Source organism: Sceloporus undulatus, chromosome 1 (assembly GCF_019175285.1).
Source record: "Sceloporus undulatus isolate JIND9_A2432 ecotype Alabama chromosome 1, SceUnd_v1.1, whole genome shotgun sequence".
Lineage (NCBI taxonomy): Eukaryota > Metazoa > Chordata > Lepidosauria > Squamata > Phrynosomatidae > Sceloporus > Sceloporus undulatus.
The window spans coordinates 250,497,473-250,522,400 of record NC_056522.1 but is presented as its reverse complement, the minus strand read 5'-3'; the positions used below and the strand labels follow the sequence as shown (position 1 = coordinate 250,522,400).

General features: G+C 42.4%; 1 protein-coding gene across 1 annotated transcript; it reads right to left on the bottom strand.

Moving 5' to 3' along the window:
* Positions 1–209: 209 nt before the first annotated feature.
* Positions 210–21,927, bottom strand: LOC121935066 (sterol 26-hydroxylase, mitochondrial). The gene is made up of 9 exons (XM_042476146.1): positions 21,589–21,927; positions 15,651–15,841; positions 12,551–12,750; positions 8,479–8,676; positions 7,515–7,675; positions 4,432–4,598; positions 4,139–4,220; positions 2,671–2,874; positions 210–984 (listed from the first exon to the last, which is right to left on the bottom strand). The coding sequence occupies exons 1-9, from the start codon at positions 21,862–21,864 to the stop codon at positions 859–861; spliced, it is 1,605 nt and encodes a 534-aa protein (XP_042332080.1). The 5' UTR covers positions 21,865–21,927; the 3' UTR covers positions 210–858.
* Positions 21,928–24,928: the final 3,001 nt, after the last annotated feature.

Here is a 24,928-nt window from a genome sequence, read left to right as displayed (position 1 = left end):
TTGAATCTGAATCATCCCAACTCTCTTAGCACCAAACCAAAGTGGTTATACTACACTGCTGATAATAAGAATTAACATACTGTGCCCCTCTCCCTCTCTCTTTGTTAAATAATTTATATGAAATAATTTATACATACAGTCTTTCATTAGATAACAATCTTATTGTTAGGCTATTTTACTCTATAACCCACTAACTTATATGTGACAGATAAGAGTTATAACATATTTCTTTATTTCTTTAGTAATCTTGTTGTACCTTCTGTTGTTTAACTTTATTTAAAGACAAAATACAATTTAATGAAAAAACAAATGAGCCAACAAGAAGCTTTCTAGTTCCATTAGCAAAGCAGAAAGCATCAGACTAGAGGTTGCAGGGCACCCTCCTCCAACCTGATGCTTTTCAGACATCAACTGTTTTCCTTGGGCTGGATTACAATTCCCATTTTCTCCAGCAAATGGCCATTTGGCTTGAATGGTGGAAATTATAGGCCAACATACCAGAAGGACACTAGACTGAGGAAGCTTGATTTAGTGGGAAGAGGAATTCTAATAACCATCACTGGATTGCTATAATTTTGTTCTTCAGCATTGTAGTATATAAGCCCCCCAGCAAGTGGGGAAGGGGAGACAGTCAAAAAGTTCTGCCACCCACATATATACAAACACACCCTGAACAACTGAAGCAAGAATACAATATTGTTATGTTCAGCTTTGCAAAGGGAGAAAACTGTGAAGGCAAATATCAGAGGCACACAGAACAGAGAGGAGCACTAGTGACCAGCTGTCCAGGACATGATTAAATCTTAGAATTGGTCCTTTAAAATCTTTGCAGTCTATAAAAAGGAAGATAGTGAATCATTAAAGCATTGTCTGTCTGTCCAGGAATTCCAAGTTAATGGGCCTATCGGGCACAAGCACAATACGGGCAAGGGGCTTCACCTCCGTTTGCTGTGGGTCTGGTCTGATCAAGAATATCCGGGTAAGCTGGAAAGAACCAAGAAAAAAAGATGTATAATATTTTAAGGTAATGCTTTGTGCTTAGACCCTCTCATTTCCCACCCCATCCCCACTGTAAATAACCAGACATTCTCTTAACTGTTCCCTTTATCTGTTTCAAATCTCCTGTAATGCAGTGTTACTTTGTTGGAAAAATGGCTGCTATGTGTGCAAAGCTATTTCAGCCATCAGAAGGAAAAAGGGGAGTGATCTTTCTCACTCCATGAGGAAGGCCTGGAGAACTTGCAGCATTCCAAATACTGTTGACCTCCAACACCCATAATGACAAGATAGTTTGACCAAAAGTGAAGGATGATGAGAGCAGAGGTTCCTTGATATTTGGAGGGCTGAAAGTTCCCCATTCCTTTATTAAGGTCACTGCAACTGAACTCCCCTTAAATGAAAAGTTGTGGTGAAACTATTGCCTACATACCTCTCTCTTCCTTTTCCCTCTAAAGTTAGGGAAATCTAGCTGACAAAATGAACCAAAGACTTGCTATTTATTTAGGAAATTCTGCAGCTCTCCTTTCCCCAGAGTTTATTCTGCTAATAGTATGTTTTAACTTGTTAACACAATGCTACTGGCTTTTCCTTTTGGATTTCCCTGTTGATTCCCTAATGATCAAGTCTGAGGGTTTAATGTTTCACTTCACCAGTGAAACTGTAATTTGACATGCAGGTTGCTTAATGAAATCAAAAAGCCAGTATAACTCCTGTCCTCCACTTCATGCTTAAATGTCACCTGAGATGAAGAGAAAGGGATTGGTGTGTCTGTGGGATGATCAATGTCACAACAGCCACATTGTCACTAGACCACCAAATTTATATACAGTGAACCCTCTCCTTACACGGGGGATCCATTCCAGATCCCCCCCGCGTAAGGGAAAATCTGCCTATGCTCGAGCCCCATAGGAAATAACAGGGCTCGTGCATGTGGTGGAGTGGCGTGCATACCATTGTTTCCCTCCCCAAGTGGCTTCCACATAAGCTGGAAGCCACATAAAATGCATCTGTGCAAGGTGCAGGTGCACTGTATGACCAGGACTATATTCTCTATCTTCCACCTTCTGGTGTATATATGGCCACATCCTATGCTTTACATGTTGGAAATGCATTTCTGCGAGCCACCAGAAGCATGTGTATTATAATTGAACTTCTGAAAATTCAACGTATGTACCCCACCTTAAGCCCTATCTGTAGAAAAGTGGGCACTTACATCCTGGGAATGCAGTTGTGGGAAATGTGTGGCTCTCCAGGACTTGTTCAATCATGAGTGATAACAAGAGTTGCCATCCAATAACACCTGGAGGGCCACTAGTTTCTCATCTAGAGAACAGGACCCGGAACAATGGATGCAAGCTACAGGAAAAGAGATTCCACCTGAACATTAGGAGGAACTTCCTGACAGTAAGGGCTGTTTGACAGTGGAATGCACTCCCTCGGAGGGTGATAGAGTCTCCTTCCTTGGAGGTCTTTAAACAGAGGCTGGATGGCCATCTGTCAGGGATGCTTTGATTTGGATTTCCTGCATGGCAGGGGGTTGGACTGGATGGCCCTAGTGGTCTCTTCCAACTCTACGATTCTATGATTCTATGATCTCTGAGCTATGAAGTGAACAAAATCAAGCAATTTCAGCCACTGACCAATCAAAAGATATTCCTGTAAGCAACTCACCCTGGCAAGAGCCAGATGCATCTCAAGCTCAGCAATGCGGCGCCCTACGCAGGCACGCACACCATAACCAAAAGGGATGGAGCTGAAGGGGTGAGGAGACAAGTCTCTCTGGTCTCGCAGCCAGCGACGTGGCATGAACTGCTCAGGCTCTGGAAAATTGCTCTCATCATGTGAAATAGCATAGTGGGCTAATACAAAGAGGGTCTAGGGTAAGCAAGAGATACAGAGGATTATGAGCAGATGACGTGCTTGGTGAAGGATACTTTGCTCTTCAACAACAGAGTCCCCACTATGTTAAGTTAGAGGCAGCAGCAACACATCCTCATCTCAGGTAAGCAAACTTTATATTTAGACTGCATGGTTTCTCATTTCCCATTATTTCAACTTAATTATTTGTAATATTGGAGACATAAATTGCAATACTGTAATATTAGAGCTGGAGAGCCAGCGTAGTGTAGTAGTGAGTGCTGGTTTAGAATTTCAAGAGTTTCTATTATTGTTGTGTGCCTTCAAGTAGTTTCTGACTTACCATGACCTTAAAGCAAATATTGTTTCGAAGGAAGCTTGTCTTTGCCTCCTTCTGAGGCTGAGAGTGTGTGACTTGCCCAAGGTCAACAAACGGGTTTCCATGGCTGAGTGAGGATTTGAACCCTGATTTCTACACATAGCCACTGAGTAACGTTTAGCAAGTCACACTCTTTCAGCCTCAGAGGAAAGCAATACCAGATCCACATTAATTGGAAAGGACTTGAAGGAACAGAACAACAAATATTAGAGATAAAATCTCTAAGCAGTTTATATAAAAAATAATGTGTAGTAGCTAAACATGAAAACAGTATACAGCAGTCAGAATAGTTTAAAAATAAGTCATAAGTAATTTAAACATTCCAGTGATCAGCACTAAAAGAAAACCAGAGGTCATGATCATTACTCACTGAGAAAAGCCTGTTTGAAATACATGTTTTGGCAGATGTTTAAAGCTGAATATAATTTACAGCCTCTTGAGTTACCTGAGCTACTTATACAACATGGAAATCACCAATGAAAACGTTTATATTCTTGATATTAATGAGAGTATTCTGTTGATTGTGGTACAGTCTCTGAGATCTACAATCACTCTTGGATTTCTCAAAAGAACTGGATGTGGATAGGAGAAGGCAGTTTGGTATGTATCCTGATTTTGTGGTGTTTGAGCTTTTTTTTTAATTGAGCAAGAAAACCTAGAACATGAGCTGGTAGCTGATAAGCAGTCTCAGCCTGCACTCTATTGCTCTAGAGTGTCAGAACATACCTAGTTCTGACATACATCTAACTTCACTCTCCTGCTCCTTTCACCTGGCTCTCTTTCTAGCTTGAACCGTCCATATGAAAAATCCAGAGAATGATGCCCATTTACTTCTCATCCATTTCTGGCCACTGTGCTTTGCATACACTAGAATCAAAAGATTGGAAAGGCATGTTCACTCACGTCCTTTGGAAACTGGTATCCCCCAACAACCACATCATTCTCTGCAATGACTCGGGCATTGGTGGGGACCACAGGGTAAAGCCTGCAAGGGTATAAGTGAAAAAGTCACTTGGCAGCATGATAAAGAAGGAAAATTTTTCACGTACATAGAAACATAAATGGAAATAAATGGGAAAGATTCTCAGAGTTGGCTAAGGTGACAGAAGTGCAGGGGGAAACTGTGAGTTTTCACACACATGGCCTTAAGTCATGATTTCCCCCCTGCTCATTTGAGTAATGACAGAGGCTCTTACCTGAGAGTCTCCTTGATAACAGCCTTCAGCAGTGGCATTCTGGTGAGATCCTTGGCATTGGGAATCCTGTCTTTTGGTACTGCATTGGTCACCTCCTGGTATAAAGCTTCCTGGATGTCAGGGTTCCTGGCCAGATGGTACAGGGCCCATGAGAGGGTATTGGATGTCTAAGAAAGCAGAATGGAAGGAAGGTGTTATCTCTGGGTAGAAATACAGAACAGGATCCTGGAACCTATTTATGTTCATGCCAGATGATCAGTCTCATCTCATGCACCTGATCAAATGACTAGCCTGTCACACTGAAATCTCTGCCAAAAGCATTTTATGATACAAAGCCACAATTTGAAACAATTTGTACCTTGTTCCCCCCCCCCCTTTAAATATGTGTTGGTACCACCTCTGTTGTAACTTGAGTTTATTTGCTCCATATTGTCCCAGGTTCATGCTGTGAGCCAGCATGATGTCAAGGTTGGAGTCTTGGGCTAGAAAGTGGTGAGAAATGCAAGCTCAGAATCTATCTCTGATACTGAAGTGACTTGCTTTGGTTAAATCTTTTTCACATGTTATCATGACTCATAAAGCCCAGGACTCTGGCTTGAAAGAAGGATGGGATACAAACGTAACAAAGAATGATACTTGACACAAATTAAGATTTAGTATTTGCATAGTCCTTTATAAAGTTTTAGTCTAAACCAAGGGTAGACAAAGCACGGGCCACATGTTACTCACATGCTTCCCACTATAGCAGTGCCTTTCCATTCCCCATAAATAAATATAAATGGCCAGTAGTGCCCTAAAGTCACTTTCAGGTTTATGAGCCTAAATTGGGTTGGGGGCAAAATGGCTCTCTGGGGCTGTTTGGAGCTCCTTAGAGTTGGGAGAGGGGAGCTACCCCTGAGTTCCTGGGGAGAATGCAGCCCTAAGGCCTGTATGAGGTGCCTACTCCTAATCTAAACAATTCAGGCAAGAGTACATAATACCAATAGCTTCCTAATTATACCTTTTTCTAAACAGTGACACTCATGTAGGAGAAAACTTGTGTTTATTTTTAAATTGTTTATATAAATCCAAGACATTTAATACAGTTAAAAGTCAATACAAAATTAACAAAACATGTAACATATTAAACTACAGAAACCCATAAAAATCATACAATGACTATGGCAAGAAGGCAATCAGCAGCAAATTCATTACCAATCAAATTAGCTAACTCTCCAACAACCCTTCTAAAGAACCAGATATAGCAGAATATCATAAAGTAGAATCTCAGTAACAATGAGACCAAGTAAGCACCTCTGTTTCTTTCTGTTGATGGTGATGGCATAAAGAATGTTGTGCATTTGCCTGCTGAGAAGAAACACCCCTAATTCTATCATGGTGGGGAAAAGAATCGGAGAGGTGGTCTTTAAGATGAGAAAACTATTTTTTTTTGTTCTCTTTCACATAAATGCACCAGAACTAAACGCACCAAAACCTTAAGTAAATATACTCTTAACTCACAACTCCAGTGATAAAAATTGCCTCATGAGTAAAACTAAAGAATTGATTAATCTACAAATTAAAGCTTGTACCCCATAATTAGATTTCTGTTACCTCGCTGGATACCAATAGCTGAAATTCCAAAAAGTAATATAAATAAATAGGTTGTGTTGGTACTTAACTAAGATACAGTATTTCTAGTGGAGTGATGTTTAAAATGCACATAAATTATTATAAATTATTAAATGAACTATGAAAAAGATAATGCACTTAACTGATTCACAGGTTGAAAGAAAACTGGAATTATTGGGTTAGATCCAGATAAAATCTGGATAATTCAGAACACAAATATTTGCTTATTTTATATACCTATTGTCAGTCTTTATTGTTTGTTCTAAACTGCCTGAGTTATGTAAATGTCTTTTTTTCCATGAGTTTTGCAGATTCTTGTGGAGGAAAGTGAGAGGGACTAAACTGGGAGAGATGACTTAATATGGAGACCCATAATGATGACGATGAAGTTAGGCACAGATGCTTCTTTTCCTTATAGCAGCTTGGTAGGCAAGGCAAATTCTTCCTTTGTACCCCATTGTATTCAAAATCCTCATGAATTGGCTGAAAGGGGTTATTCAGAGTTTTGGGGTCCAGTGCTACCAGTATGCTGATTACATGAAACCGTATTTTGCTTTTCCACCTAAATCCAAAGAAACTGTTTTGTTTCTACACTTGTGCCTAGTAATTTCCAAAACAAGTGGGTAATTAAATTCAGGCAAGACAGAGGTGTCTGTGGTCAATGGAAGGGCAGATTCAGCCTGTGCTGGATGGGTTACCTTTCTCTTCAAGACACTGGTTTGCAGCTTGAATGTACTCCTGGATACAACCCTGAGCCCAGACCACATCATCCATCATCATAGTTTAGGCTAGCTTCAGTTGATGGGAGCTGCAGTCCAACAATATCTGGAGAGCCACAAGTTGCCTAGTCCTAGTCTAGCTAGACAAAGAATCTGATTTCATATACACTCATCCCTCCACATTTGCTGAACACCCGTGAATCTGGAAAAACCACAAATAACAAAAAAAACTATCTTTTTACCTGAAAGAAAACTCTCTAGGAATCTCTAGGTCCTCCAGTGCAGCTCTGTGGTCAACATCTGCCAGACATTGACCATAGAATTGTGCTGGAGGAGCTACAAATGCCTAGAGAAGGGTTTTCTTTAGGAATCTCTAGGTCCCTCAGTGCAGCTTTTGTTTGGAGTTGACCACAGAGTTGTGCTGGAGGACCTCAATATTCCTAGAGAGAACATACTAATAAAATCAGTGAATAATCAAAGCCACAAAAGTCAAAGCCACAAACGTGGAGGGACAAGTGTATAACATTTCCCTACATACCTATACTCTAGGATGGTGCTCTTAAGCTTTTAGTATATATTAAGGATAAATTGCATGGCATTCAAACATCATTACAGGGAGGAGAAGTATATTGTTGAGCATGTGACAATATATTCTCTAATGTGGCTAACTTTAGCCAGCAAGTAGGTTTCTCTTCATGATTCGATTTTGGTGTAGGAACCAAAAAAAATAGATTAAAAAAATCAAGATCTTACTGTGTCCACACCAGCCAGAAGCAGCTCAGCGATGCTGCCGTATATTTCTTCTTGGCTAAGTCGCCCACTGGACAGTAGGTAAGATAGGTAGCCTGTGGCTTCCTCACCCCGTTCCAGTTGTTTCTCTAACTCCACCATCTTCTGATCAATCAGTTTTTTCCCTAGATCAATGGAAGTGTATCTGTTACTAGTGAGCACAATGCTGGACATGTCATGCCAGGACCTGGGTATCCCATCACTCATGACTGACTTTTTTGTTTAGTGCCATCTTGGATATGTGAGGACACTTAAAACAACTGAAAAATCATCCCACTGTACTTTTCATAATCCAGGCGCCTCAAGGTCACACCAATATGTTTGTCTGGGGCAAAATATAAAATGACAAGGCCTCCACATATGTAAAACAACTGGAGTGATAGTTGTATCTTGCTTCCACTGATGATGGGACAGTGTCAGATAGACGATGAGCACTCCCCCTCCATGGCAACAACTGCCATCTTCCCGCCTGGAAGGAGAGAGGGGGCGGGCCCCACACCATCAGGACTGACCTCAAGAGAAAGAGCCCTCCCTCCATGGCAACTGTCATCTTCCAGCCTGGAGGGAGTGAGAGGGATTGGGATGGGGCTAATTTTGAATTTTTATTGTATTCTGTATTTTTATTGCTGTAACCAGTCCAGATTCTTTGTGATTGGGTGGACTATAAATAAACATTATTATTATTATTATTGTTGTTGTTGTTGTTGTTGTTATTATTATTGTTGTGGTAGAAAGCTAAATTTGTGGGTTCAGAATAGGCTGTGTATCACTTGTATCTTTATCTTCCAACATACACTATCCCAGAACCTTTCACCTGAGGCAGTTGCCTCACACTACTAGCATCTGCTTTGATGTTTCTGTCTAAAAATTCCTGAATTAATTCCAAGTCCCAATGAACAGCTTATCCTGGATCCCACCTTTCACATACCAAAGGCAAAGATAGTATCCCAGCCCTCTAGGTAGCGGTTCCAATAAGGCAGCACATTCCGGGTCCACTTGGGTAGGATGGTGGCAAAGATCGAGTTCTTCAGCATGTATCCAATAGCATCAATAAAGCGTTGTGTTTCAGCTGGGATCTGCTTTTCCAAACAGCCAATGCGGGTCTCAAAGAGGATGCATGAGATGCCTATGGATGGAAAGCACACTTGAGGGAAATGCCTTCAGTAAAGGGGGCAGCCACAGAGAATTAACAATTTCATGATTATGTGAAGAAGGGAAGTTAACAAGACAAACAGCAGCAACGGAGACAGAGGTAAAAGGAAAGGAGGAAACTGGTTATATTAAGGGGAATATGGCTGTACTTGGAAGTTTGAAAAATAATGAGTCAGTCCTGGCTTGTTAGAAAATACTGGAATGAATGAACATGCATAATGGGCAGGACATATCATGGCCTTACTGGTAGGTAGTGACAATATTCTTTGAATAATTTGTCTTAGCTCTCTAGGTTGGTGATATCCTACCACTCACTAGATATATCAGGGGTATGTGCACCTTTCTAGATGTAGGATGGCAACCCCCTTCAGCCCTAGCTAGCATAAACAAGGAGGAAATATTCCAGCTGCAGTTCAACAACTTTGAGAGAGCCTCATAATCCTGCCCCCACAAAAAAATTTCTCCTAAATATTTTTGTATGTGTATAAAAGCTTAATCTTTAATAGCTCAAAGAGAAACTTTATACATTAACAACCAAAACTATAGATCATGCTAATTTTAGACACACAATTTCCATTGCCAATGGCAGTGTGCTAATACTACATCAGGAGAATGTCCTGCATCCCATGGCAGTTATCTGCTACCTATCAACCCATCTCCACCATCCGGAAGCTTGTTTTATTTTTTTAAAAACACATTTTTTAAATGCAAGTAAGTCTCAAACAACTGAATCCAGTGATTAGTGGCCTATGGTAATGTCAGAGCACAAAGCACTCTGTCCAGAAAATGCCATGGATGTGACCACAGGAGGAACTGGGACAAAGGTGACAGGGTTACCAGAGTTCAGGTGGCAGCCATCATGAGTCAGCATTTGAAGAGTCTTTAGTCATAGGAAGCTGATGACACAGGCACAGGAGGTGAAACCAGCAGGCTTCAACTGTGCAGAGTCATAGCTGTCAAATGACAGGAAAATGGGTGACATCCCAGGAAAGGGAAGGCTCAAGGTCCCAAGAGGGAAAAACTATATAAGGGAGAGAGATGAATTCTCCATGTGGTTGATGGGGTTGTGGTTGATAGTGGTTGGAGTTGTGGTATAGTGTGGATTTGACGTTTGGCAGAGTAGTTTATCTGTATAGTTTGCAAATATCCTGAACCTGACGATTAAAGCCTCTTTGTGAGACACTGGTAATTCATTATCCAGACAGAAGCATCAGTGTTCATGGAATCATAGAATCATAGAGTTGGAAGAGACCACAAGGGCCATCCAGTCCAACCCTCTGCCATGCAGGAAATCCAAACCAAAGCATCCCCGACAGATGGCCATCCAGCCTCCGTTTGAAGACCTCCAAGGAGGGAGACTCCACTACACTCCAAGGAAGGCTGCCACCTGAACTGTCGAACAGCCCTTACTGTCAGGAAGTTCCTCCTAATGTTGAGGTTGAATCTCTTTTCCTGCAGCTTGCATCCATTGCTCCGGGTCCTAGTCTCTGGAGCAGCAGAAAACAAGCTGGCTCCCTCCTCAATATGACATTCCTTCAAATATTTAAACAGATCTATCATATCACCCCTTAACCTTCTTTTCTCCAGGCTAAACATCCCCAGCTCCCTAAGTCGTTCCTCGTAGGGCATGGTTTCCAGACCTTTCACCATTTTAGTCACCCTCCTTTGGACATGCTCCAGTTTCTCAATGTTCTTTTTGAATTGTGGCGCCCAGAACTGGACACAATATTCCAGGTGGGGCCTGACCAGAGCAGAATATAGTGGCACTATTACTTCCCTTGATCTAGACACTATACTTCTATTGATGCAGCCTAAAATCGCATTGGCCTTGTTAGCTGCTGCATCACACTGTTGACTCATGTTCAACTTGTAGTCTACTTGGACTCCTAGATCCCTTTCCCATGTTGTCTCCTTAAGCCAGGTGTCCCCCATCCTATATCTGTGCATTTCATTTTTTCGCCCCAAGTGCAGTACCTTACATTTCTCCCTGTTGAAGTTCATTTTGTTAGCTGTGGCCCAGCTTTCTAGTCTATTCAGGTCATTTTGGTCATGGTCTAGTCCAGGGGTAGGCAACCTGCGGCCCGTGGGCCGGATGTGGCCCGGCAAGGCCTTGGGACCGGTCCCAGCCCATTCCTGCCGCCAATTGCCGCTGGAGCCTTTGGCCTCTCGTGTGAGGGAGTGGGGCCTTTGGCCTATCAGGAGGAGGCGGGCAAGGGGGGGCAAGCGGCAGGCAAGGGGGGGGCAATTGTCTATAGAAGCCTCCGAAACATGCATTTATATTAACATTTTTTAAAAAATCAGCAAATTTTTTTGTGTGTCCTCCATTTTTTTTAAAAAAGTGCCCTCCATTTGAAAATTTTGTCCCACATTTTTTGTCCTGGTTTATTTATTTATGTATTTTTTAAAAAATTATTTAATTATTTATTTTTTGGCTTCGGCCCCCCAGTTGTCTGAGGGACAGCAACCCGGCTCCCGGCTCAAAAAGGTTGCCTACCCCTGGTCTAGTCATTCAGGTCATGGGAGGAATTTTCCTGGCTGTGCAGCTTGGAGCTGAGCTTCATAAGAAGACCTTCTGCTGGTGTTACTGGCCTACGTGCAAGTCTTCTGCATATTTGCATGTTAGATTTCTTGATTCTACATGCTCCAATAGGTAAGTCTCACTGGAGTCAATAAACTAGAGCAGGTGCAATTTTACTCTCACATGCCTTTCTGAAAATAAATATTACCACAAGCTCCACCTGGCCATCATATTTCAGCATGGCAACAACAATCTGGCTACTGGCTTCTTCCTCCCTAACTCCAGGGGTATGGTAATGTGGCTCACAGGCAACTTTTCCTATCTGCATCATATGTTTTGTGAGGAATTTTCCCAAACCACTGCAGAGCTAAAAAGGAGTTGCAGGGCTGGAAAGAACAACACTAACCATTATCTACTTAATGTTTAATCTGCAGGCTTTAAAAAATCCAAATAGAATCAACAAAGAGAGTACTTTAACCCCTTCTTCCTCTGCCATAATCCTGAGGAAAATCCCTGCCAATTGGAGGTTTCTTTCCAGTGTTCAAAACTATCATAATTGAAGGAAACCTCTTCAATAGGGGAAGGAAGAGTTAAATGCCTACTATGATGTCTATGTGTATCAATCACCTCCTGAACCATTCCATTTGCATTTTAAACAATAAAAAAGACAACAACCTATAATGTTAAGTGCAATTTCAGGCATGTTTAGTTTGTTTCACAATTGCATCTCACAGACATGGAATGGGCCAAGACCAATGGAAGAGAGGAATGACAACTTTCTGGATCTGGCAGGGAATCTTGGGTTAGCAGGAGTGAAGCATAATCTGCTGCTCCTATCAAGTTTCACGACTACCTCTGAATTTAGCTGCAATCCTTTCAGAGGCTGGGATGAGAAATGGATCTCTTTCCCATCCCCACAACATTATAATGTTGTTGTGAATTACACACAGTACAATACCTAGGAGAGGTTTTGTACTGGAAGCACTATGAAGACCCATTAGCTCTACAAAAGACCTGCTCCTGGAAATAGCTAAAACTGGTTTGTTGACACAGATAAACAAAGATGCCTGCATTTTTAGACTGTCCCCCCGAAGGCATGGCTATTATTATGAGTTCCCTCTACTTCAAAATGTATCCTTATACTACTGGTTTATGCCTCTAGCTGCCTGCTGTTTACAGGACTCATCCTTCAGCTTTGGACCAGCCACATCACAATATCAGAAAAATAAACACTGAAAGATCTGTGTGTTTGTGTGTGAGAGAGAGAAAGAGAAAGAGGAGAAGAGAAGAGAATATTCTACATTATTCAACATCCTAAGAAGCCACATACCTTCTAGGGCAAATCGGTATAATACATTGGCTACATCTTGGATCATTGCACCTGAGGGGCTTTTGTTTCTCTCATCCTCCAGGTGTACCATCAGATCAGACACAACCTCATTGATGACATCTGCATATAGCATGGCCTCTGAAGGTTTGAGCATCCTCTTGTTCAGCACCTGTCGCAGGCGGTGCCATCGTTCCCCATCCCTGAGAATGAAAGAGAAGTTTGGAGCCATGGGAGAGGCCCAAAGCATCCAGAGGAATCGAGACAGGCAACCGGTCAATCTGGATTTTGCTTTCCAGCTGTGGGAAGCTGACCAATATTCATTCTCATTTTTGCTCTGGAATCTTCCTTACAGTTTTCAAATTAATCTGGATCTCCTGCTGCCTGCCCAAGGTACAGAGTTGGGGGAAATTATGGCCCCAAGTGTGCATGAGCCTCTCCAGGGGCTTTTTCACAGACTTCCTCAAGATGCTGGCTAAAGTCCCTGCAATACAGTTTTAAAAATCAGGAGATCTATGGAGTAGCACAATTTACTCAAGCAGTCCCATCTGCAAGTGTAGAATTGCTAGTGAGACATATCTATTTCTCTTCATTTCAGATCTTAAGGGAGTGGAGATTTTTTTTTTTGCCAGAGGTACAAATCTTTTTTTTTTAGCCATTCATTGTGGGCTAGCTCATGCCAACAATGTATACCCATACATCCTGAAATGGGCTGAGTCACCCCGATCTCCGTGTTTGTCTCTAAATATACAGTTGTCCCTCCATATTCGCTAGGGTTAGGGGAACAAGACCCCCATGAATATGGAAAAACCGCAAATAACAAAAACACTGTTTTTACCTGAGAGGGCACCTCTCTAGGAATCTCTAGGTCCTCCAGTGCAACTCTGTGGTCAATGTCCAACATACACTGACCATAGAATGGCACTGGAGTAGCTACAAATGGTCTTTCAGTGCAACTTTTAGTTAAAGTTGGCCACAGAGTTGCACTGGAGGACCTAGACAGTCTTAGAGAGAACATATTAATGAAATCCGTGAATAATCAAATCCGCAAATATCAAAGCCACAAATATGGAGGGATGACTGTAATTGTACATGTGCCATTTATTTCTTGTTGTTATCTGCCCCTGAATCAATTCTGACAGATGGTGATCCTGTAGATGAGACATCTCGAAGAACCACTATCTTCCAGTTCTCTACTTAGTTCCTACTAAAACATACTTTTTTAGACTATGGTTCGCAGAATCCAAATGCTACTCAGAGAATTCTGGGAGGAATAGTCCCCAAAATAATTTTTCCACGCTCTCTCTCTCACACACACACTCATTACTAACCCTTTGTACAAATGCATTTCTATCATGATATACACTGACATTTTAAAAAAGTTTTTGCCAGAACCAACAAAGATTTCTGGGCTTTCAGAAATCTCAGAAAATTTGTTCAGTTTTGTGTGCCTGACTAACATTTCCAGACATTAGGGAGCAGGCTTTAGTAGTGGTTTGTCACTTCCTTAACTACAATAGGCATATTACATTATGGGTTGATTCCAGATTTAATCATACTTAGAGCAGACTGACTGAAGTCAATGGGGACTTAAGCTAGTTCGCTTATACCATGTACATAGACGGTGATTTAGGTATGATAACATCCAGGAGCAACCTGGATCTTGAATTTGCCAGAAGAGGTAAAAAAGCTTATTTGTTCATGGGATAAGCTCCTCTACGCATGACTAAATATTGATCCAGCCCAGAATGAAGATCCATGGCTGCATCTGCACTGCAGTAATAATTCAGGCTGATACTGTACCACTTTAATTACCATGGCTTCATCATATGGACTGTTGGGATTTGTAGTTTGTAGTGGTACCACAGGTCTCTGACATAGAAGGCTAAATATCTTACAAAATTACAAATCCCAGAATTCCATAGTTTTTATCCATGGCAGTTAAAGTGGTGTCAATCTGGATTATTTCTGCAGTGTAAATACATCCCATGCAAATTTGATGCATTTAAACAGGATGGAGAGTTTAGCTTTTGAAGGGCACAAAATCTGACTCACCTTTAAAAAAACAAAACAAATTGAAACTAAATCCAGACAAAACAGAGGTGCTTGCCATCAAGGGTCCTAATTTGGGAATGGGGGTGTGTCAACCAGTTCTAGATGGGGTTACATTCCCCCTGAAGGATTGTGTTCGCAGCTTATCAACCCAGGTAGATGCGACAGTCAGGAGTGCTTACTATCAGCTTTGGCTGATACGCCAGCTGCGTCCCTTCCTAGATCTGGAGGACCTAAAGATAGTGATGCATGTGCTGGTAATCTCAAGGTTGGGTTTCTGCCATGAGCTTTACATTGGGCTGCCTTTGTGCTGAGTTCAGAAACTTCAATTGCTTCAAAATATGGCAGCCAGATCGGTTACAGGAGCATCCAGGAGTGAACGTATTATATCCATACTCAAGTCACTCCATTGGCTGCCAATTAGTTTCTGGACAAAGTACAAAGTGTTGTTTTTGACCTTTAAAGCCCTACATGGTTTGGGGCCAGGTTATCTATAGGATTGTCTTCTCTCGTACAATCTGCTCCAAACACTGAGGTCCTCTGGGGGGCAGTTGCTGCAGCCTGCAAGAACCCAACTGGCAGCCATTACCCAGAGGACTTTCTCATCGGTTGCCCCAAGACTGTGGAATGACCAGCCAGAAGAGATCCAGCAGCTAAACCAGCTGTCAGAATATAAGACACATTTGAAGACCCATCTCTACCAGCAGGCTTATCCAGGCAGTTTTTAATCATTAATTTTAAATATGAATTTTATATTTAATTATTGTTCCACGTATTGTAATATAAATATTGCGTAGATCTCTTAATATGTGTATTTTATGTAATGATTGGGGTTTAACTATATCGTAACCCACCTCGAGCTGTGAGGAGGCGGGTAAGAAATAATAATAATAATAATAATAATAATAATAATAGTTATTATTATTATTCTACCAGACTAGGTATCTTCTTAATGCAAAGCTTGTGTCTCCTTCCCCTTTTTTCCACTGAAATAAAGCCTTGGAAGATTGTACAGTTGCAGCTGGGTGTAGGATATAGCAGGTACACTTACTCAGTGAAGGGTCCATAGGGGAGGTGACGCTTGTCCCGGTGCTCTTTCCAGAGAGCCATGTCGCTCCGTATGGGGTACTTTCCTTCTTGACGCACTAGCTCTTCTAAGACTTCTGGGCTGCCAATATTAATATTGATCATTGGGCCAAACCAGGATTTCCAAATGGGACCATACATCTTTCTGGAAAGGACCTGGAATAAATAAAATCAGTGGGGTTAGCCATAATATGCAGCCATTCTGAGGATCCAAGTGTGTCCACATACGTGCAATTATTGCTCAATAGAAGAATACTAAAGTAAGAATTATTCCTGCCATCTTACTTGCCATTTCTATGTATTGTTGTGAAAGCTAGACAGTCTGATAGGAAAAAAATCAATTCATTTGAGATGTGGTGCTACGGAAGAGTTCTGTGGATACCATGGACTGCTAAAAAGACAAATAAATGGGTCCTAGAACTAATGAAGCCTGAACTTTCCCTACAAGCCAAAACGACTAAATTGAGGCTATTATACTTTGGCCATATCATGAGAAGACATGACTCACTAGAAAAGACAATAATGTTTGGCAAGGAAGAAGTGTGTCCACATGCATGCCATATCATGAATAGACATGACTCATTAGAAAAGACAATAATGTTTGGCAAGTAGAGAAAAAGGAAGGCAATAGGGGAAAAGGAAGACCAAATTACAGATGGATAGACTCAATCAAGCAGCAAGCCCTGAGTCTGCAACACCTGAGCACAGTGGTTGATGATAGGGTGACTTGGAGATCTCTCATATATAGTTGACTCAATGGCAATTATCAACAAACAGCAAGAAGAACTTTAGTTTTTTGTGAGTTTTTCAGGCTATGTGGCCATGTTCTAGAAGAGTTTATTCTTGATGTTTTGCCAGCATCTGTGGCTGGCATCTTCAGAGAATGCAGGCGAAATATCAGGAAGAAACTCTTCTAGAACATGGCCACACAGCCCAAAAAACCCACAAAAAACTATGGATGCTGGCCATGAAACCTTTGACTTCACATAAGAAGAACTTTGTCCAACTGCTGGCTTGGAAAATATCATACCCCCTCCCCTCCTATATCACTGTCCCCTTAGGGTCATCACATTGCTATGTTTTGTTTCCACAACACAGGTTGGCATATGATTGTTTAGGATTCTGCCTACCCAAAACATATATATATATATAAAAGAATGCTGTCTACATTTACTTAAATATTTCTAGAGGAATGAATTAACACATCACTGTTGAAGCATTTTCTCTGTTTATGCACATTATAACATATTTCATATCAGCTTGAATTTTTCAGGACCATCAACATGCATATTTCTGTTTGAATTACCTAAAGAACAATTGTAAAATTGAAGAGCATATGGTCTACCTGATGCCCTAGGTAGTGGTAAAGGATAAGATGAACTGAAATCCAATATCTGGAGGGCCACAAGTTGCTCATCCTTGATCTACTGCTTCATGAATACCTTCACCAAACTAACACTGATGCATTTTGGTGCTTTCAAAAAGCAGACTCATAATAAAAGTTTTTGAGATTGCATATTTCCACATGACAGGGGTGTGTGTGTGTGTATGCATGCTACATGTCTCCATCCCCTAGATTATGGTTTCTAGCTTTGGATTCTGCAGTGCTCTTGGGCTATAACTCCATAAACATTAACCAACATAGCCTACAATGAGGAATGGTGGAAATTACAGGCCAATGTCTGGGAACCCAAGTTTGAGAACCATTGCCCTAGATCAAGGACAATATACTGCTGTGTGAAATTTCTAGGCTCCACAGATATGCTTCTTGAAATCCTCAAATGCATCTTTCCTGGTCTTTTGAAGAATTAATTGTTCATGTATGGAGATGGTTGGTTTTCATATCAATGATGGACATTTGTGTTTGGAATATTATTATTTTTTCTGACCAGAGTAGAAATCAAGATGCTATCTGGATACAAGACATGAGAGACAATATACAATATTTTTATTTTACAAACATTAAAATTTTCTTCTCTGAGTATGAACAATACTTCATCCACAGTAAATTCAGTGTTCTGACCAGAGGTTTTGGGACAACTTTGTATGCTGCCTCATGCTCCCTACTATGTATTTGATACAGTCTAAGTAATAAAAACAGCCACGAGATAATGGTTATTGATACATAATGTTATGTTTGCCCATTTTCCTCAGTGACACATACTTGTCAGATGACATTTTCTTAGTCTTATCAGGAACCAGTGAGATTGTTCATGCCAAATGCCTCATAATTCATGCCCACTAAGGAAGATAGGCAAATGTCAATACCAGGCTGGCCTTTCTTGAAGGTGGACTTATTTACAATGCTTACCACTGGATTGTTATTACCATGAGATTGATCTCTGGTGACTGTCACCTGCAATGCTTATGTTAAACATGTATTTATGTACTCAGAATGAGTTATATGCATAGTGAGTCTGATTTCTCCATAGCTAAGCATTCTACAACCTGTTGCCCATCAGATGTTTTGGACTGCAACTCCCATGAGTTCTCATCATCAACCATCTTAGCTGGAGGTTGTGGAAGCTGCAGTCCAAAACATCTAGAGTTTCCCAGTTTGGGAAATGCTCTCATAATGTCAACTTGAGTACTCTTTCTTGGTCGTGTTGGGCATGATGGGTCCTGGATTCAAGCTTTTACACAGACTGATTACAGTTATTTAACATACCTCCCTACTTGCCTGAGCCTGCAATTGCCTCCGCATCTGTGAGTAAGCTCTGCTGAATACAGTGGAACTTATTTCCAAATAAATTTGAAGAGGCTAATTTGAACTGTGAGGGAATTATTGCTTGTATATCTTCCCACCAAACAAGCCAAACAGTCTTTGCAGTTATGCATTACAGCAATTTCAACTCTTTGGCTAGTTCTCAGGAAAAAATAAATCACAATCGCTCATGTTAAGTTAATCAGTCGCTGCATAAATTCTTGTTTGTTAGGGACTGGCAACCATCCCAAGGAGAAGTGTTTTGTAAAATAACAAAACAGCACCTCGAAGGCACAGCTTTATTGCTGGGTGAGTTCACAGGACTTCACTGGAAATCAAATTCCAAGGTAGACACACCCAGAACCAAACCTTGATTCTTGCTCGTCACATTAGAGCCTCGGAAATTCACTTACACCTTGTAAATTCAGGTGTAAACCTGAAAAGCACCACTCAGAATACCCAAACTGGATTCTTGTAAGATCATGTATTTGTATTTACTTGATGAATTCCCCTGCCCTCCTTACACTTTGAAGGAAAACATATGATCCTCTTAGCAGGGCCAGCTTCATGTAACTTTTGTTTTATAGGCTGAATAATCCCATCTAGTTATATATTTAGCATAACAAGGCTTGGCTATGGTTGTATGGATGCTGTGTAATATCTTTTAACTAGAACCATTGAACATGCAACAAAAGTGGCACATCCAGAGTCTCACTGAGACCTGAAAACCTTTTTCTCCTGGTTCTGCAAAGGACATAGTAGCCTCGTCCTCCCTGATAATTCATGCTTTCCATCTCCTCAGTGGGGTCACTAGGGTTGGCACCATCTGGTGTGGTAACTCCTGGTGTCACCCACTCATTGAACCTCCCATATCACACTCATACCGAATCCTTAGTAATGTTTTTTGTACTAATTTACTCACAAATCGTAATTCTCATATATCACTGCATGCAATGGTAATAATTGTGACACAAACAACTAGTGAAATTAAAATTATACTTTTAGATTACAATATCATACACACAAAGCAAATGTGTTTGCATCTATATAGTTTCATGGGGTTAAAGTGATAAAATGTGATTTTTAAAAAAAATATTTAAAATTAAAAAACATTTAAAAATTACAAATTAAATTTTGAATTTTTAAATTTGATTTTTTAAAAAAATAACCTCCTTTCTCCTCCCACTGAGCCTCACCCCACTCCTATTATCCTTTCAGCATGTTAAACCGATACAGGCAAATGTTTCTGCCCAAAGGCAGATGTCTGAGGAGCACTGGTGTCACCCCCCTTGGGGTATCACCTGCTGCGGGCAGCACCCCCTTAGCAATGCCACTGCATCTCCTCCTTGCCCCCAAACCTCACTATCCAAGCAGTTTCTGCTCAGCCTGCCATGTCCTCATAGGGGCCTTCATTTTAGGAGGCCAATGCCAGGCAGGGCTTTGTTCCAGCAGTCTAGTGTTCTAGTTTAAGAGATAATTACAACATAAAAGGTACTTGGGTAATATTTCAAAAGTTTAAGCACCTCTCAGAAAACATCCAGAGATGCCTGGGGGTTTGGGGAAGGGAGGGCAATCTTCCTGCACCAGAGCGGCTCTTACAGGTTAAGTCTCCCTTATCCTGACTGATCAGAGAGCCTTTGTGCCAGAAGAGCCAGGTACAATAAATACTCTAAATAAATAAATAAATAAATGAAATTTTTAATGATTTTGGCTTTTCTTTGGTCATGTCCTACATTCCCCCTCCCTCGGCACATCCTACATTTTTGCAGCCCATTGTCCTCCTTTGTGGTTAGGATACCTAGCTCCAAAACACACTTCAGAAATAATCCAGTTTGAGACTGCTTTAACTGCCTTGGTTCATTACTAGGGAATTCTGAAAACTGTAGTTTTCTGAGACATCAAGCCTTCTCTATCAGAGAGCTCTGGGGCCACAATAAACTACAATTCCCAGTGTGGCAGATTAATTTAAAACCAGAATTATTAGACAGACCAGGAGCCAATCGGAAAGGAAAACATAGTTTATTTTAAGATGCGGTGTCCCCAGAGGAAAACATCCAAATTCTGGGGCCCAGGTCCCCAATAGAATCAGCCCTTTATAGTTCTCTGAACAAAGAAAACTACAAATCACATTTCATTGGTTACATATCAAATAAACATATGCACCTCTTTACATTCATTGGATCTTCAAACATTGGTCTCTGTCCCTCTTGGGTATCCATCAATCAAACTGTTATCTATATGTTTTCTTTTATGGACTCCAAACTGTCTCTTCAGTACTTCCCTTTATTTGGTTTGTATCTTGAATCAGGAGCCATTTCCCTGTTCTTTACATTCCAGAACAGAGGGTTTGACATGACCTGCTTTCATCATCCTAGCAATCTTTGCTCCCAAGACATTTCAGTGTACTATAATCAACTTCTGAGCATAGTAACATTTCAATTCAAATCTACCCTCTACCCCAGTATGTATCTAGAGAGATCCGGTAGCACCTTGGAGATTAACTGAAAGAAAGAAGTCTGCAGCATGAGCTTTCATGGATGTAGGTCTTCTTCCTCAGAAGCATTTAGAGATGCATTTACTTCCTCAAATGCACCTGAGGAAGGAGGCTCAAGTCTAGGAGAGCTCATGCTGCCAGCTTCTTTCTTTCAGTGACTCCCAAAGGTGCTACAAGGTCCCTTAGCATTTATGCTTCTTAGTCCTGCTCCAAATGGAGGACATTTGGGAATTTCTCCTCCACAGAAGAATGAAATGTAAGACGTGCCCTGGAAAAGGAGGACCAGGTCTGGCCACCCTGCTCTTCAAGCACACATCACCCCCAATGCATCTGAGGCAGTTTTAGAGGGGCGTCTAGGATTGCTCATGCTGCCAGCCAGGGTCCTGCAAGACCTCTCTCTCTGTGTAGGGATTCTACAGACTTGGTCACACAGGGACCTCTGGGCTTCCATCCTGAAAATGGTGAAAGGGTTGGCATGCTGGAAAAGCCAGCCAATTCGCTAATGCTTGTCCCGAATGGCCTGGATGCCCCTGCCTGGCCGTGAGCAGTTCCAGTGCTCAGGACTTCTGCCCTGCGCAGGGTCCTCCTGGCCTTGATCCGGGGCAGAGAAAGCGGCCTGAGAGCGGCTCCTTCCTGCTGGGAACCCCCCTGGACCAGCCCCAGCCCCAGCCGGCCAGGGCCTCCCTCCCTCCCTCCCTCGCTGACCTGCAGGCGGTGGGTCCGGAGCAAGTAGCCCCTGGCCAAGAGCCAGTAGAGGGACTTGAGCGCCGTGGGCCCGGGCAGCTCCTCCGGCCGCTTCAGCCTCTCCTGGGGCCCCGAGGCGGAGGCTGCCTCTGCTTGTGCCGCTGCCCCCGTCAGGGCCCGGGAGGCGGGGGCGGCGGCTGCTGCTGCTGGGGGCTGCCTCGTCCTCCTCCTCCTCCTCCAGAGGGAGAGGGAGGGCCCCAGGCGCCCAGGGAAGAAGCAGCCCCCCACCTTCGCCATCCCGGGGCTGGGCAGACTGAGCGGCCCACAGCCCTGGCCCAGCACCCAGAGCGAGAGCAGCAGGAGGGACCCGGGCTTGGAAGGGGAGGGGAGGGGAGAGCAGGCCTCGGCCACGCCCTCCCTCCCTCCCTGGCCGGGTAACTCTTGCAGGGGCCCAGCCCTCCTCCTCCTCCAGCTGCTCAAGCCAAAGCCCCAGGACCCCGACCCACAGCCATCCCCCTCCAAGCTCCACGGGCCCCTTTTCCTCCATCAGGGGCGGCTAGGTCATTTTAAAAAGCCTCCCACTTCACAGATCTGGTAGAAGGCAACACGGCTACATCTTTGCATTCTGAGGATGTAGACTGAAGTCTATAGGGAAGCGGATGCATAGTGTTGTTGTTGTTGTTGTTATTATTATTATTATTATTATTAGATATAGGCATGTTAGTCTCTAGAATCAGTACGTGGAGAGATCTTGCAACACATCTGAGACTCACTGAAAGAAAGAAATTGGCAGTCTAGGGAAGCTAGACCTGAATTGGTTTTTGAAAGGGGATGTCTGAAGAACTAAGGACATCAGTAAACATTCAGGGGTAGCTGTGTTGCCATTTAACAAACACAAACAAAAGTCCATCAGTGATACCTTTATTGACCAACCGAAATGGACAATATACTTGTTGCACATATTGCGTCTGCAGGGTCACATCCAGCAGAGCTGTTCTGGGTGGAGAGGGAGCTGACTCAGCTTCCTCCCAGCCTGAACCCCATTTTAGAAACATCCAAGGCCTACTGTGACAATTTTAACAACTTTCTCACAGATAAAATCTCTCGGATAAGGGCTGATCTTGACACCGGCATTATAGCATAAACAACAGAAGAAGTGTCCAGAGCTTCCGTGGACTCCTTTAAACTGGATCACTTTGAGTTTGTACATACCGATGAAGTGGACAAGCTTCTTGGAAGTGTTAGGAAGACGACATGCTCTCTCGATCCCTGTCCTTCTTGGTTGACCTCCCAGGGTGGTGATGCAGTAACATCATTATTACAACTCATAATTAATGCATCCTTCAGGGAGGGTAAATTTCCATCGAATTTGAAATGAGCAATAGTTAAACCTCTTCTTAAGAAACCCTCCCTGGACCCCTTGGTGAGAAATAATTATAGACCGGTCTTCCTGTTGCCATTCTTGGGCAAGGTGATCAAGAGAACAGTCACCTTCCAACTCCAAGCAGTTTTGGATGAAGCCAATTATCAGGACCCATTTCAAATCGGCTTCAGAGCGGGATACAGAGTTGAGACTGCCACGGTCGCCTTAGTCGATGATCTCCGTCTGGGCATTAACAGGGGAAGTGTGACCTTGTTGGTGCTATTGGACATCTCAGTGGCTTTCGATACCATTGACCACGGTATCCTTCTGGAACGCCTGAGGGAGTTGGGTATTGGGGGCACTGTGCTCCAGTGGTTCCGATCCTATTTCTCGGCCAGATTTGGCCTATAAAAAGTCCCCACTTTGGCTGCTCAGCGCGCCATTTTCAAGGTCTACTCACTCCACGTCAGTCAGACCTCTGTTCTGGTAGCCGGCATTTCTGCTCACTCCCAGGTTGCGGAGCAGTCTTGTCTCACTGTCCAGCACCCCATTCGCTCCCCGGAGGGAATCTACATTCTGGTAAGCATCACCATTAGTAACGCCTGAAATCTGTTCCCATTTTCCAACCCTAATTTTCCTGAGTCCTGAGTGTGTGTGTGAGTGTATGCGCAAAGCATGTGTTTTTCCCCTGTTTCAATAAATTAGACATCTAGTTATTAATATCCGTCTCAGCTTTATTTATTGGGATCCCCTGGTCTACTCCGTATACATATCGGGAGACGATTCTGCAAGGGCCATTGTAGCAGGCTCTCCTCTTGCAATATTTGAGCTAATAACAATAATAATAAAATTCCCCTAAACGGACCTTTGGCTACATAAGCTTTATTTATATAGCGCTGTAAATTTACACAGCACTGTACATACAATCTTTTAATTAGACAGTTCCCTGCCCTCAGGCTTACAATCTAAGAAGACACGATACAAAAAGGAGAAGGGAATGGTGGTGGGGAAGGGGATCAGTCCCTGGAATTCATCTTTCCCTCTGAGGCCTGGACCAAGGCAGATGGACTGGAGGGAGGGCTCTGTTTCTTAAGGAAAAGAATCTTAAATGCCCTTCCTTGAATTCCCAATCACAGGTTTCCATAGGATGCAACTATGGCAGATAAAGTGGAATCATAGCACTATGATTGTTTTTAACTGTGATGAGAGCAGGGAGAGCAGGACACTGCTAAATGTAGGACATTAAAGAAAAATAGAGGACATGACCAAATACAAGCTGGAAACACTCATATAAATGTAAATTCATGCTCCTTAGTTGTGTGCAAAATGGAGGATGTTCTGGAATTCCTCCTGGGCTGAAATGCAGGACATGTCCTGGAAAAGGAGAACATCTCGTCACCCTGAATGAGAGTGGGCTAATATTGAGGGCTGAAGGGATTGACTCTGTCAGACAGACAATTTGTGAAGAGAGAGAGTATGCTGAAATCTCATGCAGGCCTTATTCGGAGGTAAGTCTTTCTGAACACACAAGGACACCTCTATTTGTTTGGATTCCCTATCCAGTGAATGACTTTGCATTTGCTTTTGTTCTTTGTTGTTGTTGTATCAGAAGCCTAATGATAAATCTCCCTTTTAAAAACTAGGGATATTCAATTGCACTATTCTCTCTCTCTCCCTCCCCTCTCTGAAGGTTAAGATTACCTGATGTTGACTTAAAATCCATAAAGCCAGGACAGTGAAAGCTGATGCTTTAAGAAAAGGCCCTGCTTCCATCACTGGGAATGTTGTGGAAAGTGACAGATTGTGCTTACTGTCAACTTATCCTTCATGCACCCACACTTTTCCTTGGTCTTCTAGCTCCAAATCCAGGGGAAGGTGCCCCATCTTCCTAAGGCTCTCTTTATTTTTATTTATTTATTTAGGTATTTATATCTGGCCCTTCAGCCCTAATGGCTCTCAGGGCGGCTTACAATTATTGTTTTTAGTCAGACAGTTCCC